The sequence below is a fragment of the Panulirus ornatus genome, chromosome 5, assembly GCF_036320965.1.
Source record: "Panulirus ornatus isolate Po-2019 chromosome 5, ASM3632096v1, whole genome shotgun sequence".
NCBI lineage: Eukaryota > Metazoa > Arthropoda > Malacostraca > Decapoda > Palinuridae > Panulirus > Panulirus ornatus.
The window spans coordinates 13,146,912-13,166,987 of NC_092228.1; the positions used below are offsets into that span (position 1 = coordinate 13,146,912).

Consider the following 20,076-nt stretch of genomic DNA (forward strand, 5'->3'; position numbering starts at 1 on the left):
ATACACTCTTTATATTGACGAATTAACTGACTTCTGCTTGTGGTTACCCTACACATTATATGTCGCTTTTGGAGCTTTATTATCGGATGACGAAAAATCTCACTCCAAAGGAATTCATCCTTATAACGACAGTATAATTGGTAGTGAAATGATAAAGACTGTTCATATATGATGGTGGCTTGTTCCTTATATAAAGGTGGTTTGTTCGTGTTCCCGTATACACAAAACGCATCTTTTTCTCCCATTGCAGATAGTCTTCCAACAGTAGCACTTCACTTACCTTTGACCTTTTAACTTCCTTTGTTACGATTATTTTACAGGTGTTTGAAATACGGAAATCTATGGAAAGATGGTGGACTTGCTCTTGAATACTTATTCCAGATGCCACTTATATTGTTGTGTTGATAGAATCATGAACAAAATATTCTCCCAGGGTAGATGCTGATGATATGAACATTATTGATATATTTGTGTCATTTTCCTCTCAACTTTCCTCTCAGGTGTTTAAACGTCAGCATGCCCTTTGGGTGTATGTTCATAGAAAACGGAAGTCTAAAATGGATGTTAAGGAAGACTCGTGTACGCTAAAATGGTATAACTCGGTATATCTGTTAAAAGAGGGAGGAATAGTCTGATTAAATTTGTGCTGCATGTGTTGAATTAGTGACTGATATTAGTTTGGGATAAGAGGAGTTGACTTCCTATGGATGATGGTGAACACATTTATGTAAAGCATTTGGTCTCTACAACAAAAGAGAATTTCTTTCGTGTGTGACAAATTTGTTTATAGGTACCTGCATGAGTTCAGTAAGAATTTACCATAAAGAGACGTTAGAGATCAGTCTCGAGAACGCTTGTTGAAAACTTCTAGGCTGATGGACTTGAAGAGATGTCTTGTAAGGATAGTGTTATTACTATTTGTGTTACTGGGTGTTTCCTCGTCTCTTAACCTTAACCTTATATATATATATATATATATATATATATATATATATATATATATATATATATATATATATATATATATATATATATATATATTCTTTTCATACTATTCGCCATTTCCCGCATTAGCGAGGTAGCGTTGAGAACAGAGGACTTGGCCTTTGAGGGAATATCCTCACCTGGCCCCCTTCTCTGTTCCCTCTTTTGGAAAATTAAAAAGAAAGCGAGAGGGGAGGATTTCCAGCCACCCGCTCCCTCCCCTTTTAGTCGCCTTCTACGACATGCAGGGAATAAGTGGGAAGTATTCTTTCTCCCCTATCCCCAGGGATAAGATATATATATATATATATATATATATATATATATATATATATATATATATATATATATATATATATATATATATATAATCCTTCCTGGGGATAGGGGAATATATATATATATATATATATATATATATATATATATATATATATATATATATATATATATATATATATATATATAATCCTTCCTGGGGATAGGGGAGAAAATACTTCCCACGTATTCCCTGCGTGTCGTAGAAGGCGACTAAAAGGGAAGGGAGCGGGGGGCTGGAAATCCTCCCCTCTCACTTTTCTTTTTCTTTTTTTTTTTTCCAAAAGAAGGAACAGAGAATGGGGCCAGGTGAAGATATTCCCTCAAAGGCCCAGTCCTCTGTTCTTAACGCTACCTTGCTAATGCGGGAAATGGCGAATAGTATGAAAGAAAAGATATATATATATATATATATATATATATATATATATATATATATATATATATATATATATATATATGTGTGTGTGTGTGAGTTTATTTTACTCTATTCAACACCAGGTATCCATTTTATCGGCCATCCCTTAGGGCCTAGGAGGAGGTGAACAGGTGGATGGACTGTGGACCGGTTACCGCGACCAGGATTCGAACTCATGATCTTTATCCCAAGTGGCCTGTTGCTTGCGTGACGTACATAACGCCATTCACTACACCTATGAGGCGTGTGTGAATGATAGATATTGCTGGAACACAGGCTAGTTCGTTGCTCAAGACAGTCCTGGACCGAAGAAATAGTTACAATCACTACATACAAATACCTGTGATGAGGCAGTTAATGGCTCCACATTAAAACTGTCTGGAAATTGGCTCTTTATGTTCTTCTTATAACGTACACTGTGATTTCAAAAACACCTGAGGAGGACTGGTAAGTCTTACCTTTTGTGTTGAACAGTATCAATTTAGGCGATAGTTGTAAATCATGGAAATATGTTGAAATAATGTTTTGATGATATACGATAAAAATAAATAGAAATTATTAAGATTTGTACAGTTTCCACGATTATATCTCTTTTGGTCCTGTCTCGCTTTTGCTCTTTTTAGTGTACTCATTTTTTTTCTTTTTGATAAATTCCACTGCAATACCATCCAAACCTGCTGCCTTTCCGGATTTCATCTTCCGCAAAGCTATCACTACCTCTTCTCTGTTTACCAACCATTTTCCCTGACCTTCATTTCGCACACCTCCCAAACAAAACGCCCTATGTCTACCATTCTGTCACCAAACACATTCAACAAACTTTCAAAATACTCACTCCAATTCCTCACTTCAACACTACCTGTTATTACCTTCCCACTTTTCCCCTTCACCGATGTTTCCATTTGTTCTCTTGTCTTATGTTATTTACCTCCATCCAAAATATCCATTTAATCTCTCTTTTCTCCTTCACTAACAACCTTCCTTCTTCATCCCATCACTCATTACCCTTTCTAATATGCCCACCTTCCACCTTTCTCATGCCACATGTGTGTTTTGCGCTTGCTATCACTGCTTCCGTGAATATATTCCATTCCTCAACCACTCCCCTCACGTCATTTGCTCTCATCTTTTGCCATTCTAAACCCAATCTCTCCTGATAATTCCTAACTCAAGTCTCCTTTCGAAGCTCACATACTCTCACCACTCTCCTTCTCCCCAGCATTCTCTATTCTTTTCTGGAGACCTCTACAACTCTTCACCTTTGCCTCCACAAGATATTGATCAGACATGCCTCCAGCTGCCCCTCTCAGTACATTAACATCCAAAAGTCTTTCTTTTATATGCCTATTATTTAGCACATAATCCAAAAATGCCCTTTGACCATCTCTCCTACTCAATTTTTTTATTATTATACTTTTCCAGTCTCCCGCGTTAGCGATGTAGCGCAAGGAAACAGACGAAAGAATGGCCCAACCCACCCACATACACATGTATATACATACACGTCCACACATGCACATATACATACCTATACATTTTAACGTATACATACATGTACATACACGTCCACACGCACATATACATACCTATACATTTTAACGTATACATATATATACATACACAGACATATACTTATCTAAACATGTACATAATTCATACTTGCTGCCTTTGTTCATTTCCATCACCACCCCGCCACACATGAAATAGCATCCCTCCTCCCCCCGCGAGGTAGCACTAAAAAAGGACAAAAGGCCAAATTCGTTCACACTCAGTCTCTAGCCTTCACCCTCCCTTTCCACATCCAGGCCTCACAAAAGTTTCCATGGTTTACCCCAGACGCTTCACATGCCCTGGTTCAATCCATTGACAGCACGTCAACCCCTGTATACCATATTGTTCCAATTTACTCTATTCCTTTAGTGCCTTTCATCCCATCCTTCCACCTCCAGTTTGGTCTCCCATTTCTTGTTCCCTCCACCTCTTACACATATATCCCTTTTGTCAATCTTTCCTCTCTCAATCTCTCCATTTGACCAAACCATTTCAATACGCCCTTTTCTAGTCTTTCAATCACACTTTTTTTTATTACCACACATTTCTCTCACCCTTTCATTACTTACTCGATCAAACCACCTCACACCACATATTGTCCTCAAACATCTCATTTCCAACACATCCATCCTCCTCCGCACAACCCTATCTATAGCCTATGCCTCACAACCATATAACATTGTTGGAACCACTATTTCTTCAAACATACCCATTATTGCTCTCCGAGATAACTTTCTCGCCTTCCACCCATTTTTCAATGCTCCCAGAACCTTTGCCCCTTCCCCCACCCTGTGACTCACTTCCACTTCCATGGTTCCATCCGCTGCCAAATCCACTCCCAGATATCTAAAACATTTCACTTCCTCCAGTTTTTCACCATTCAAACTCACCTCCCAATTTACTTGTCCCTCAACCCTACTGAACCAAATAACCTTGATCTTATTCTTACTTACTCTCAGCTTTCTCCTTTTACACACTTTACCAAACTCATCTTCTGCAGTTTCTCACCGAATCAGCCACCAGTGCTGTATCATCAGCGAACAACTGACTTGCTTCCCAAGCCCTCTCATCTTCAACGGATTGCATACTTGCCCCTTTCTCCAAAACTCTGGCATTCACCTCCCTAACAATCCCATCCATAAACAAATTTAACAACCATGGAGACATCATGCATCCTTGCTGCAAACCGACATTCACTGGGAACCAATCACTTTCCTCTCTTCCTACTCGTACACATGCCTTACATCCTCAGTAAAAACTTTTCATTGCTTCTAGCAACTTACCTCCCACAGATCATCTCTATCAACTCTATCATATGCCTTCTCCAGATCCATAAATGCTACTTACAAATCCATTTGTTTTTCTAAGTATTTCTCACATACATTCTTCAAAGCAAACTCCTGATCCACACATCCTCTACTACATCTAAAACCACACTGCTCTTCCCCAATCTGATGCTCTGTACATGCCTTCACCCTCTCAATCAATACCCTCCCATATAATTTCCCAGGAATACTCAACAAATGTATACACCTGTCATTTGAACACTCACCTTCATCCCCTTTGCCTTTGCACAATGGCACTATGCATGCATTCTGCCAATCCTCAGGCACTTCACCATGAACCATACATTGAATATCCTCACCAACCAGTCAACAACAGTCACCCCCTTTTTTTAATAAATTCCATCAGTACCATCCAAACCCACTGCCTTGCCGGCTTTCATCTTCCGCAAAGCTTTCTCTACCTCTTCTCTTTTTACCAAATCATTCTCCCTGACCCTCTCGCTTTGCACACCACCTTGACCAAAACATCTTATACCTGCCACTATACCATCAAACACAATCAACAAACCTTCAAAATACTCACTCCATCTCCCTCTCACATCACTACTACTTGTTATTACCTCCCCATTAGCCCCCTTCACCAATGTTCCCATTTGTTCTCGTCTTTTTTTTTTTTTTTTTTTTTTTTTTTTATACTTTGTCGCTGTCTCCCGCGTTTGCGAGGTAGCGCAAGGAAACAGACGAAAGAAATGCCCCCCCCCCCCCCCCCCCATACACATGTACATACACACGTCCACACACGCAAATATACATACCTACACAGCTTTCCATGGTTTACCCCAGACGCTTCACATGCCTTGCTTCAATCCACTGACAGCACGTCAACCCCTGTATACCACATGACTCCAATTCACTCTATTTCTTGCCCTCCTTTCACCCTCCTGCATGTTCAGGCCCCGATCACACAAAATCTTTTTCACTCCATCTTTCCACCTCCAATTTGGTCTCCCTCTTCTCCTCGTTCCCTCCACCTCCGACACATATATCCTCTTGGTCAATCTCTCCTCACTCATTCTCTCCATGTGCCCAAACCATTTCAAAACACCCTCTTCTGCTCTCTCAACCACGCTCTTTTTATTTCCACACATCTCTCTTACCCTTACGTTACTTACTCGATCAAACCACCTCACACCACACATTGTCCTCAAACATCTCATTTCCAGCACATCCATCCTCCTGCGCACATCTCTATCCATAGCCCACGCCTCGCAACCATACAACATTGTTGGAACCACTATTCCCTCAAACATACCCATTTTTGCTTTCCGAGATAATGTTCTCGACTTCCACACATTTTTCAAGGCTCCCAAAATTTTCGCCCCCTCCCCCACCCTATGATCCACTTCCGCTTCCATGGTTCCATCCGCTGACAGATCCACTCCCAGATATCTAAAACACTTCACTTCCTCCAGTTTTTCTCCATTCAAACTCACCTCCCAATTGACTTGACCCTCACCCCTACTGTACCTAATAACCTTGCTCTTATTCACATTTACTCTCAACTTTCTTCTTCCACACACTTTACCAAACTCAGTCACCAGCTTCTGCAGTTTCTCACATGAATCAGCCACCAGCGCTGTATCATCAGCGAACAACAACTGACTCACTTCCCAAGCTCTCTCATCCCCAACAGACTTCATACTTGCCCCTCTTTCCAGGACTCTTGCATTTACCTCCCTTACAACCCCATCCATAAACAAATTAAACAACCATGGAGACATCACACACCCCTGCCGCAAACCTACATTCACTGAGAACCAATCACTTTCCTCTCTTCCTACACGTACACATGCCTTACATCCTCGATAAAAACTTTTCACTGCTTCTAACAACTTGCCTCCCACACCATATATTCTTAATACCTTCCACAGAGCATCTCTATCAACTCTATCATATGCCTTCTCCAGATCCATAAATGCTACATACAAATCCATTTGCTTTTCTAAGTATTTCTCACATACATTCTTCAAAGCAAACACCTGATCCACACATCCTCTACCACTTCTGAAACCGCACTGCTCTTCCCCAATCTGATGCTCTGTACATGCCTTCACCCTCTCAATCAATACCCTCCCATATAATTTACCAGGAATACTCAACAAACTTATACCTCTGTAATTTGAGCACTCACTCTTATCCCCTTTGCCTTTGTACAATGGCACTATGCACGCATTCCGCCAATCCTCAGGCACCTCACCATGAGTCATACATACATTAAATAACCTTACCAACCAGTCAACAATACAGTCACCCCCTTTTTTAATAAATTCCACTGCAATACCATCCAAACCTGCTGCCTTGCCGGCTTTCATCTTCCGCAAAGCTTTTACTACCTCTTCTCTGTTTACCAAATCATTTTCCCTAACCCTCTCACTTTGCACACCACCTCGACCAAAACACCCTATATCTGCCACTCTGTCATCAGACACATTCAACAAACCTTCAAAATACTCATTCCATCTCCTTCTCACATCACCGCTACTTGTTATCACCTCCCCATTTACGCCCTTCACTGAAGTTCCCGTTTGCTCCCTTGTCTTACGCACTTTATTTACCTCCTTCCAAAACATCTTTTTATTCTCCCTAAAACTTAATGATATTCTTATGTGTATCTCTTTAAACAAACCAGGTAATCTCAATCACCAGTCCTTTTTCAGCACACAAATCCACAAGCTTTTCACCATTTCTATTTACAGTGCTGAACGCTCCATGCTCACCAATTATACCCTCAAGTGCCACATTTCTCACCTTCGTATTTAAATTACCCATCGCTATAACTCAGTCTTGTGCATCAAAGCTGTTAATATACTCACTCAAGCTGTTCCCAAAACACTTGCCTCTAATGACCAGTTGCTTAGGCACCAATAATCACCCATCTCTCTCCATCCACTGTTTTACCTAAATCAACCTAAAATTTACTTTCTTACACTCCCACGACTTTCCCAAACCACTCTTCCCCTTTACCCTTGAGCATCGTTTCACTCCGAGTTAGAACATTCAGGTTTCTTTCCTCAAACACTACCTATCTCTCCTTTGTTCTCATCTTGGTTACATCCACACGCATTCAGACACTCCAGTCATAATCTTCGAGGAGGATGAGCACTCCCCGCTTGACTCCTGTTTCCCTTTGGGTCCTGTTTGTGGTTTTGGTTGATTACACAAGAGGATGGATATAAATAATAATACCTTTTCTTTGTTCCAAGAACTACTTCGCTGATGTGGGAAAAAGCGGATGAGGATGAAGTATTGTGATTGTTTATATTTGTATTAAACATTGAAGTAAAATGTACATGTGATTTTGCTGTAATCAGCTAATTAATTATATTTGTCATTGCAGATTCTGATAATGAGGTGAAGATATCAAAAGATTGTGAATAAGGAGTGAAAAAATTAATTGTGGCACTTATTTAACTCTTCCTGCTCAAGATACAGGATGACAAAATCTGTTGCTGCAGGGCTTAATACTTTTGGATACTCAAAGCTCCAGTTCGAAGTCAGTGTGGATCACTTTGGATTCGAGTTTTTCAGCTGTTTGAGATCATAGTGGGAGCAACGATCATCCAGAAAATTAAGATTTTACAATTCTAGATGCAGCAATGAAAATTAGCTTGGAATACTTGGAACCAGGTGTGATGATTTGTCACTTAAAGAATGAATACTGTCCACAAACATAAAATCTCACCTTGTCACACATAACAGTTGACATTTAATTTGCATAACTCATTCTTTGCTACTCTACATTTTCCTGCAGTGAGTGCTGTGTGATAGGTATATTAGACATTGGCATCAGGTAGTAGTATTAGTAGGTTGGAACTTTAGGTAGTAGTTGGTAGAAACATTTCTTTAAAGCCTGCTCTAGAGTTGCCTCTGGTAGTGACCTTTTAAGGACGAGTCACTAAAGGATAAGACACATCACTGGTGTTCAAGTTATGGAGACTAGTTGTGGCCACCGTATTGTGTTGATTATATATTTATTTTACCATATATAATGTGAATTGTAGATGTGATTTACTTTATTTAATCTATCTATGATTCCTATTCCCTCTGGGAACTCCCTAAAGGGGGTGGCCATGGCTAAAAGTCTCCATAACTATTGAACTCCAAGCTGCTTCATAGTCTTTATTGCCTCACCCCTTAATAGGCCACTGGAAAAGGGCAACTCCTGTGCAGTGTTTGCAGAGGCTCCTACTGACTACTACAACCTAATGTGTCTACCTAACCTCATATCACTTTGCTAAGAGGCAGGGCTAGCACATATTGCTCAATGCAGGAAAATTTAACTACAAAGAATGAGCTATACGAGTTAAAGTGTAACAAGGAGAGATTTTATGTTTCTGGACAGAGTGCAACTTAGCCATTGAAGCCCTGGGTTACTATAAAGCAATCACTAAGCCCCCATTCTTATTCTGCCTAATAACTACTGTTTAATAATAGTGTTTGGTTAAAGGAAAGTAATCCATAGTTTCTGGTGAAAAACTTGCATTTAATAAACATGCTAGGAGTTTGGAACTAAATTTTTTCATTATAAGAATTAAGGAGCTTCAGGCATTTCCATTTATGTGTGAAATATAAAAACTAACGTGTTGAGTTGGGAATCATTGTTCATACAATTTTCTAATGTTATTACCCATGAATAGATTTTGGGAATTAAGGTTAAATATAAAAAAAAAATATTCCTCAAACTATGATTTGAGGAGGGTGTATATAAAAAGGAATTATGAAAATGATACAAAATTTATGACTATTATTTTATTACACTTTGTTGCTGTCTCCTGCTTTAATTATGTAACTAATCATTTACCTACATATAAGTATAGGAAAGATCCAGCACATTGTAATCAAACAATAGCCAAAGCTTCTCAGGCAATTTTCTGCAACATGTACAAAAATTCCTTTCACAAATTATCTTTTATTAGTTGTGCCAAGGCCTCGCTTTCCAGTTAAGAGATGTTTTGGTTTAACGTTAAAGATGCGCCGATCAGCTTCACCTGTGTGACCTGTTCTCTTAAGTTGAGATTGTGCCTTCCTGCCAATCTTCTTCATCTTGTTTGCCATCTGCAAAAAAAAAAAAAAAAAAAAATCATAAACATACATCACTTTTGGTACATAGGAATCTCAATCTTCATAAATATTGAAAAAAGGATATCTCCAGTATTTCAGAGGGTCTTACAGATATGAAATAGACAAAAGAATGGCCCAGCCCACCCACATACATATGTAAATATTCATATTTGATGCCCTCATCCATTCCTAAAAAAAAAGGCCACATCATTCACACAGTCTCTAGCCGTCATGTGTAATGCATCAAAACCACAACTCACTTTCCATGGTTTACCCCAGATGATTCACATGCTCTGGTTCGATCCATTAACAGCATGTCAACCCCAGTATACCACATCATTCCAATTCACTCTATTCTTGGCATGGCTTTCGTCTTCCTGCATGTTCAGGCCCCCGATCGCTAAAAATCTTTTTCACTTAATCCTTTCACCTCCAATTTGGTCTCCCACTTTTCCCTGTACCTCTGAAACTAATACCCTCTTTGTCAATATTTTCTCCATATTTATATTTATTTTTCATTATACTTTGTCGCTGTCTCCCGCGTTTGCGAGGTAGCGCAAGGAAACAGACGAAAGAAATGGCCCAACCCCCCCCCCCATACACATGTATATACATACGTCCACATACGCAAATATACATACCTACACAGCTTTCCATGGTTTACCCCAGACGCTTCACATGCCTTGATTCAATCCACTGACAGCACACCCTCTTCTGCTCTATCTAATGCTAATTCCACTCTCAGATATCTAAAACCCCTCAGTTCCTCCAATTTTTTTCCATTCAAACTTACATCACAATTAACTTGTCCCTCAACCCTAGTGAAATGAATAACCTTGCTCTTACATTTAATCTCACCATTCTCCTTTCACACACTTTTCCAAACTCAGTCACCAACTTCAACAGTTTCTCACTTGAATCTGCCACTAGAGCTGTACCATTGGTGAACAACTGACTCACTTCCCAGGACCTCTCATCCCCAACACACAGAATACTCTCCAAAACTCTTGAATTTACCATGGGGATATCACACGCCCCTGCCACAAACCAACATTCACTGTGAACTCTCCTCTCTTCCTACTCATACACATGCCTTCTATCCTTGGTAAAAACTTTTCACTGCTTCTAGCAACTTGCCTCCTACACCACGTAGTAACCTGATTAAAAATAGCAACAAAGAAGGAACATTGAGAACTGCATACCTTGGAATCTCTCACTCCAGATTGATCACGGGGAGTCTTGGAACTTGATCGCACTCTACCTTCCGAGTCTAACCGTGCTTTTTTCAGAGGAGGACGTGACCTTGATGTACTCCTAGTACGTGTAAAGCCACATCCCCTCACATCAGACATGTCTACTCCTAATTCCTCAAACTCTGATCTCAGTCGAGATACAGATCTTTCACGTTCACGCTTCTTTGTGACACGTGACACAGCAGCACCCCCTTTAGGAGTATTAATTCTGGCTTTAATAGCATTGATGATTTTCTTCTCCCGAATCTTCTTGGCTAGTCTACGTACTTCTTTAACTTCCTCACTTTCTTCCTCTATGTTAAAATCATAAAAACCAGCCTTTTCACGAGCCTCTTCCTCTGCTTTAAGTTCCTCTAATTTCTGTTGGAAGATATAATAGTACATTACATTAAAAGACACACTCTTTTGCAGTAACACAGTGGTATTCATCATCATTACTATCAACTGGTTAAGGGTTCTGAACCTGCAAATGGATGTGAGACATGCAGAGGACAGAGCAAATTGAGTGATGTTGTATAAAGGGGACAACTTGAAGTGCTGAACCTGGGCATTTGAAACAATCAGGGAAAACTAGAGAAAGATCTGCAGGCTCTGGTTTCAATGCATTATACATGACAGCTAGAGAGTGCATGACACTATTTCTTCATCAGCTCCTGGTTCAACTTTGCTAATGTGGAAAATGAACAAACATTATGATGGGTGATTTGAATGAGGTATTCAATAATATGAATGGAAATGGTGAACAGCTTGTGGGGATGTGTGCTTAAAAACACTGGTGATTGGGAGTACAAGGTTTAAAAAGAGAGATACATAACTATGCATGTACAGTAGTGTAAGTTAAGTGCTACCAAATATGTGAAATAGAGATTGTATGTTTGTCAATGGAATGCAGTCAGACCATGTATGGGTGAGGCAGAAAGAATATAGACAACTACCTGGGTCAGATGAGTGCAACTTGACAACCACTAAAGTGCTGGCTCACTATGAAGCTGTCACTAACCCTTCTGATATCCAGGTGAGTTGTACTAGTAAAATGCCTCCCTGGTCAATGGCTGTTTAATAACTGCTATCTACCAGGAGCTTACAAAGAAGACAAATGACAGCTGGGATGAGCATATAACAACAAACTTATGAGGAAAATGAGATGAACAAATAAGCTTATCGGGAAAATAAGAATGTTTTGGAATGAGAATAAAAAAAAAAGGGGGACATCAGTGAAGGTGGCAAATTGGAAGTAACAAGCAAAGATGTGGCAAAGAGGAGATGGAGTAAATAGTTTGAATGATTGCTGAATTTGTCTTGACGACTGGGAGGTAGATGTACGGAGTTTAAGTCAGGGTGGTATGCAAAGTGGGAGAGTCATGGCAAATGGTTTAGTGCAGAGAAAAGATGGTGAAAGTCATACATCATAAGATGACATGTGGCAGGAAGAGATGATACTGCATTTAAATTTGTTAAGTAAGGAGGTAACCATGTTACTGATTGGTTAATTAAGATTTTTGTGTCTAAGCATCATGCTGAGGTTGTTGAGGATTGTTAAAATGCCTGTATAGAAAGCAAGAGGTATAAAAGTGAGTGTTCAAGTCTATTGGAGAGTAGCTGGTACACTGTATGGAAGGGTGGTGACTTAGAAGGTGGTAGCATGAACAAAGCATCAGACTGGGGAAAAACAATGTGGTTTCAGGTTCTGCTTTGAATAATGAGTGTGAGATATAGAGAGAAGGATTCTGAAATAGATTTGGCACTTAATGGATCTGGAGAAAACACATGACACGGCTGATAGAGATGCCTTGTGAAAGGTGTTACAAATATATAGCGAGAGGGAAGAAAGCTATTAGAAGGAGTGAGGAGTTTTTCTCAAGACAGTAGAGCATGTGCACAAGTAGGCAGAGATGAAGGCGAATGGTTTCAAATTAAGGTGGGTCTGCGGCAGGGGTGTATGATGTCACTATGGCTGTTTAATTTGATAAGGTAGTGAGGGAAGTGAATGCAAGATTTTTGGAGTGGGAAAGGCAAGTCAAATGGAGAGGATGAGTGTGGTAGGTTGATGAAGAGGGTATATACTTCAGAAATAGAGAGGCCAGGGGGTGCTGAAGATGGTAGGATAGTGAGGAAAGTTTCAGTAATCAGGGTCTGAAAAAGCAAAGGGGTGTGAAGCCTGGTATGTGGAATATAGGCAATGAACTAGGGCATACGAAGTGGTCAGGCAAAACCAAAGAAGTTTGTGGTGTTTGTCTATGGATAGAGGGCTTTGATTTCAGTAATTATACATGAGAATTAGAGAACAACTATGAGGCCATTCTTAATCTGTTCATGGCACTACTTTATTATGCAGGAAACTAAACAAATATGAAAATACTTATCATACAAAATTGGGACCCCTTTTATAGGGCTCCTGCAGCTTCAGGGCTGTCCTCCTATGAGAAGGTAGGAAATGGTGGACTCATCTGAAGTGGGAAGGTCCCAGATGAGACTGTACTCCTTTTCATCTTCTGACAAAGGCAAATCCCTGCTGAAGGTGACTCTTCACTCACAATAAATGTAGAACGTGCTGCCAGAGTCTGCCAGCATGAAGTTACACCACACATGGAAAATCATCTTCAGTGACATTATATCAATGGACAAGGAGTACAATCTTGTTAAGGAACTTCTCACTACAATTGAGTCCATCATTTTCCTGGTGCAGACTGTCGTGCTTGAAACTGCAAGAGCCCCATTAAAATAGGTTGTGGGGTTCTTTAATTAAAAAAATCATAAAAGTGGAGCAAGTAAAGTCATACATATATTTCGTAATACTGACACATTAACTAGGGTATGATCTTTAAAAAAAACAAAAAATCTATGACTAAGCAGATGGTGGATGTCCAGGACAACAAACTCCTCTCTATAATTTGACTCAACACTCTTCCTATGAAATAGTTCCATAGCTTCTATCTCAATGTATGGTATGTAAAAAATAAAAAAGGATGGCAGGTAAGAGATGAATTACAAAAGATACTCAACCAGAACTCTAGGCCTTTACTTATTTGGAAATCCTTGTATTTTTCTAAGACAAAACTACAACAACCTGCAGTTTATCCCCTCTAACCATCCACCAAATCATAGATTTCAGAATTATAAATTCAACCCAAATACAAAAAGGGAATATATATGACAATGGATTTATTTACCGTTACGACATCAGGATCAACAAAATCAGCCACGTTGTATCCATTCCAGAAATGTGGAATTTTGTCATACTTCCATTCATCATTCTCCAGATCTTTATTTTTGTTGAGGTCAAGACTGTAGTCATCCATCAACTCCTCTTCTATATGTCGCTCGAGTTTCTTGGATTTGTGGCCTTCTTGCATCTCTTGACGATGTTTTAGAACAGATTCTGACAACAATACTGATTCTGAGTTTACTATTGCAACTAAATAGATACATGTTTTTCATACATAACAGATGGGGAAGCATAAGGAAGGAACAAAGAACAGCATCTTAGCCAATATACCTGTATGAGGATTAGCATAAGGAAGCAGCAGTATCTGGCTCATACATGAACCATCATGAGCCCCATTACCATGCCGTCTGGCCAAGAACATCTATTTGTGCTAATAAAACTGTTGTTATAACCAATATTTACATATCATTTAATTCAAGTCCTTTCCATTTTTCTTTCAGAACATGTCTCAAAAAAATTATTTTTTTCAATGTAACTTGAAATGTATAGAGACAGAAAAAGCAACACCCAAAATATTTTGTTTCAAAAGTTAATATTTCAGAAAATATTACATAATGAATTACAAAGTTGCTGTACATCTAAGTTATCTCAACAAATAAAGAAGCAAATGGAACCATGGAAGCAGAAGCAAGCCATAAGGTGGGTGAGGGGACGAAGGTTCTAAGAGCACTGAAGATTGTGTGGGAAGTGGTTAAGCAAAAATTATGATATCCTAGACCATTTAAACATGTAAACCCAGAGGAAAGAAGAGCCAAACTGTTGTACAGCACACCAGAGCCTAAATTTCTGCATAGTTTTACAATGGCAAATAAGCTTTCATCATTATCACTATCATCATGTTAATGGTATGTGGAGACTCTTTTGCTGTGGCCACCCTTTTGAAAGGAGTTCCCAGATGTAATGGGCATCAAAGATAGAGATAGATGATGATTATCATGAATACTATTATCATTATGATCCCTAACAATGTAAAGAAAACTAAATGATTCAGTCATACTGAAAAGATATCTTTACAAAGGTACTGGATGTTGTTACACTAAAATGTGAAGATATGTACAGCAATCCAAGATAATTTATTCATGAGCATCTTCCTGAGTTAAATGAAGGAAAGAGCTTACTGAATAATAGATAGCCAACCCGATGATCAAATCTTTTGCATGATATGTAGCAGTTTCAAGGAGTCTAAAGACAGGACATTATACAAACTTAAGAGAAACTATTAAACTAGCTGATGTGGGGTAATATTATCACAAAAAGTCAAGAGCTGGTGAAAAAAGTCCCAAATTGGTAACATTAAGCACAAATATTATATACCTTAATATATCAAAAACAACTCAATATAGCTAATGACTTACCAGGAATGCAAGGTTTGCGTTGTTTCCAATCTCGTGGTGCAGGCATTGCTACATGAACACGGTTTAGTATAGAATCTGCTCTCCTTGTACGCATCTTTGTATCTACACGCTGTGCCAACAGGAGGTCACAAGCCTAATAAGAATGTAGAGTGTGTGATTCACAGTAACTTGACAATATTTACAAAATCATCTTTGTACCTATCTATCTATCTCCCTATTGCCATTACTGCAAGCCCACTTTGATGGGTAGGAACAAGTACATAAGGCCTCCAAAAAAATCATCATATACATCCTCAACCCATGTCCAGAGTGTAATAATAAATAATGGACTTCCACGGTATCTAATCCCCAGTAATTTCTCTAGCATCTTTATCTGAAATATCTTTAGCCCTAAACAATTTTCTGACAGTAATTATCCACCTATTCAACAGCCTACATCTTGTACTTTGCACATTATATGTATATCTTCTTGATAAATACATCATTTCCCATACATTCTACCATGGCCAAAATTTTCTAATTATTACTTCAATCTGAATATCCTTCTGATCCTTACTCCCATTCTTACTAATCCTTATATATCCAAATGACAGAATGTAAGTTATCTATCTATACTTGTCTTACTTTTAGCCTATTGTGATCTACAAATAGTTGGGTTTCACATCCTTATGTCATTGCTAAGAAAATTACTCCTTCATGCAAGCTTCGTACATGATTTACATTTAAATTCTTCCCAATCATATGTGCTTTCATTGTACCTCCAAATTTTTTACTTGCATCACTCTACTTTCAACTCCTCTATTACCATTCTTGTTAAACATGATTACCAGAACTAGTTTTTAATCATACACACCAATACTACACTCACATCTCCCATCCCTTCTTACAATTATTTGCATTCACTTTCAGCATGCATGCACCTCCTACATATATGACTGAAACAGAACCCAACTCCTTCCATATCTTCTGATTTAGCTAACAACAAAGTAGCATCTGCATATAAAACTCCAATCTTTTCTCCATGGTCAATCATCCCCACTTAACTCTCACCTCATGAATACCTTATCCTCTGACATTAAATAAATATAGTGTCATTACACAACAAAGATGCATTCCCACATTAATTTGAAAGCATTCAGTTAAACCACCACTCACTATCACAAATGTACAACTTCTATTATAGCATCATAGCTTTTAAAATTCTTCCATGTACACCATACAGAGTCAAAACTTCCTAAAATGCTTTCTTATTACATTATTATATGCCTTCTCTTAAATCCAAACTTCTTTTATCATTAGACTTTCCTAAAACAATATTACATGCACACATCTTTTTCCCTAGAACTCCAATCAATACATCCTCTTTCATTCCTTAAAACTCACCATGTTCTTTACCTACTGCATTCTTAAAATTCACAATATCCTTAAATACAATTTTCACATTTGCCTCAAAATCAGTACTTCTCATTCCCATCATTCTTAAACAGATACTCATGCTCACCTCCTTCTTAACCTCCATAACACCCTGCTGTGTGAAGGTAGACATCTCCAAAACTGGGATACCATCACGCTCTAATTCAGCAACCATCTCTCGCTTTTCAGGAAACTTCTCGGCCAGATCCTCCAAGGTCATTACATCTATCTTGTTGCATGCTACTATCAAAGGCTGAAACATAAAACAGGATAAAATTACATTCATTGCTTCCTCTACTAATGCATATTCATTTTACTGCAATCAACTTATGTCCTCTTCAAAATAATCTACTCCAATCTGCATAACATCTTTGATTGAAAATGATCAAATGTTTACTAAGAAAATATTCTTCAATATGGTAGTGTCCTTGTAACTTTTGTATAAACAACTGCTTCTCCCACCTTGGTGAGGTAAAATCAGGAACAGAACATTAGCCTCAATTGAACACACCCACTCTCTAGATCCCATGTAAAATGCATAAAATACTTAGGTAATATCAATTAATTCATGCTTATTGACAAAATCCTCTCAAGTCTAATTTGCAATTCTACTGGTTTTAAAATAAAAAATTCTACAATCGCTTTTTCATTCAATATTATTTACGTCAGTAATTACAAGGACCATAAGAATGCATGTATGACCTTAGGTATTTTTCAGGCCTTATATACTGAGTACCCAAATTGCAAGCAAATGGATATGCTTTTGATGTCCCCAACCACCCTCATGAAAACACGATCGAGACCAAAACAGATACTGATGCATTTAAGAAAGCTTACAGCATTTGGAACACTGTTAAGTTTAAAAGAATCTTAGAACAGAATGAATCTAATGTCTGCACCTGATTTTTGGATATTTTTGAAACTTATCAAATGCATAGGTGAGTAATGTGGCAGTTGAGGGTATAATTGGTGTACATGGGGTGTTCACTGTTGTAAATGGAAATGGTGAAGAGCTTCTGGATTTGTGTGCTGAAAAAAGGCTGGTGATTGGGAATACCTGGTTTAACAGGAAAGATATACATATGTGAGGAGGAGAGATGGTCAAAGGACATTATTGGATTACGTGTTAACTGATAAGCGTGTAAAAGAAAAACTTTTGGATGTTAATGTGCTGAGAGGTTTTCAAAAAAGAAGAGAATGTTGGGAGAAGATAGTGGTGAATGTGAGCTTGGAAAGGAGACTTCTTAAGAGGAAGTACCAGGAGAGATTGAGTGTAGAAAGGCAAAAGGTGAGAGCACCTGACGTGAGATGGGTGGATGAGGAATGGGATGTATTTAGGGAAGCAGTGTTGGCATGTGCAAAAGATGCATGAGGTATGAGAAAGGTGGGCAGATTAGTAAGTGATTAGCAGTGAGTGGTGGGATGAAGAAGTAAAGTTGTTAATGAAATACAAAAGAGAGGCATTTGGACAATAATTGCAAGGAAGTTGTGCAAATGACTGGGAGATGTATATAAAAAAAGTGGCAGGAAGTCAAGAGAAAGGTGCAAGGGTTGAAAAAGAGGGCAAATGAGAGTTGGGGTGAGAGAGTATCATTAAACTTTAGGGAGAATTAAAAGAAGTTTTGGAAGGAGGTAAAAAACGTGTATAAGAGAACAAATGGAAGCATTGGTGAAGGGGGCAAGTGGGGAGGTAATTACAGGTAGTGATAAAGTGAGAAGTGAGTATTTTGAAGGTTTGTTGAATGTGTATGATGACAGAGTGGCAGATATAGGGTGTTTTGGTCAGGGTGGTGGGCAAAGTGAGAGGGTCTGGGAGAGGTATTGAAAGCTTTGCAGAAGATGAAATCCGGCAAGGCGGTGGATTTGGATGGTATTGCAGTAAAATTTATCAAGAAAGGGGGTGACTGTGTTGTTGATTGGTGGGTACAGATATTCAATGTATGTATGGATCATGGTGACGTGCCTGAGGATTGGTGGAATGCTTGCATAGTGCCATTATACAAAGGCAAAGGGGATAAAGGTGAGTGTTCAAACTGCAGAGGCATAAGTTTGTTAAGTATTCCTGGGAAATTATATGGAGGGGTACTGATTGAGAGGGGTGAACGCATGCACAGAGCATCAGATTGGGGAAGAGCAGTGTGGTTTCAGAAGTGGTAGAGGATGTGTGGATCAGGTGTTTGCTTTGAAGAATGTATGTGAGAAATACTTAGAAAAACAGATGGATTTGTATGTAGCATTTATGGATCTGGAGAAGGCACATGATAGGGTTGATGAGAGATACTTTGTGGAAGATTTTAAGAGTATATGGTGTGGTAGGTAAGTTAGTAGAAGCAGTGAAAAGTTTTCACCGAGTATGTAAGGCATGTGTACGGGTAGGAAGAGAGGAGTTATTGGTTCCCAGTGAATGCTGGTTTGCGGCAGGGGTGTGTGATGTCCCCATGGTTGTTTAATTTGTTTATGGATGGGGTGGTTAGGGATGTAAATGCAAGAGTTTTGGAGAGAGGGGCAAGTATGCAGTCTGTTGGGGATGAGAGGACCTGGGAAGTGAGTCAGTTGTTGTTCGCTGATGATACAGCTCTAATGGCTGATTTGAGTGAGAAATTGCAGACGTTGGTGACACAGATTGGAAAAGTGTGAGATTGGAGAAAGTTGAGAGTAAATGTGAATAAGAACAGGGTTATTACATTCAATAGGGTAGAGGGACAAGTTAATTGGGATGTAAGTTTGAATGAAAAAAACTGAAGGAAGTGAAGCATTTTAGATATCTGGGAGTGGATTTGGCAGTGAATGGAACCATGGAAGTGGAAAAGAGTCACAGGGCTGGGGAGGGAGTGAAGGTTCTGGGAGTTTTAGAACTCACCTTATTAGAAAACAGTGGTCTTATACTCTCAAAAATTTTCATCTGCTGCTCTATCTCTACAGCACATGTTTCGGATATATCTAAAAAGAAGATAACAGATGCACGAATGTGTGCCAGTGCTGTGATGGCCTGCAACTCTATGGTGTTCATCTCATCAAAAGGACGATCTAATATTCCTGGGGTATCAATAACCTGTAATTGATAAAGCATACAAGATAAGATATACTTGAGCTATGATGCATTATCATTTAACTAAATAAGTTTCATACTAATATTACAGGTAAAGTATCA

The 20,076-nt window shown here is 38.8% G+C and overlaps 2 protein-coding genes and 1 long non-coding RNA gene across 6 annotated transcripts in view; 1 reads left to right on the forward strand and 2 right to left on the reverse strand.

Moving 5' to 3' along the window:
- The window catches only part of LOC139748576 (alpha-(1,3)-fucosyltransferase C-like), a 17,770-nt gene extending 16,939 nt beyond the window's left edge, over positions 1-831 (reverse strand). Inside the window, exon 1 of the mRNA XM_071661620.1 lies at positions 281-831. The gene's annotated coding sequence lies outside the window, so the exon portion shown is untranslated. The remainder of the gene's footprint in view (positions 1-280) is intronic.
- LOC139748577 (uncharacterized) overlaps positions 1-15,506 on the forward strand; it is a 22,544-nt gene extending 7,038 nt beyond the window's left edge. Inside the window, exons 3-5 of one of the 3 annotated variants that reach the window (XR_011712773.1) lie at positions 1,831-2,167; positions 7,955-8,244; positions 14,379-15,506. This is a non-coding gene — a long non-coding RNA (uncharacterized lncRNA). Of the gene's footprint in view, positions 1-1,803; positions 2,168-7,954; positions 9,225-14,378 lie in introns of those variants that run through there. The other 2 variants (XR_011712774.1, XR_011712772.1) reach the window with 2 other exon arrangements.
- The window catches only part of Non1 (nucleolar GTP-binding protein 1), a 35,476-nt gene continuing 24,751 nt past the window's right edge, over positions 9,352-20,076 (reverse strand). For both annotated transcript variants that reach the window (XM_071661619.1, XM_071661618.1), the window contains exons 6-11: positions 19,786-19,977; positions 17,014-17,178; positions 15,513-15,645; positions 14,102-14,310; positions 10,881-11,291; positions 9,352-9,672 (exon numbers count right to left, since the gene is read on the reverse strand). In XM_071661619.1, the coding sequence (XP_071517720.1) occupies positions 9,520-9,672; positions 10,881-11,291; positions 14,102-14,310; positions 15,513-15,645; positions 17,014-17,178; positions 19,786-19,977 (1,263 nt within the window). In that variant the 3' untranslated portion in view covers positions 9,352-9,519. The remainder of the gene's footprint in view (positions 9,673-10,880; positions 11,292-14,101; positions 14,311-15,512; positions 15,646-17,013; positions 17,179-19,785; positions 19,978-20,076) is intronic.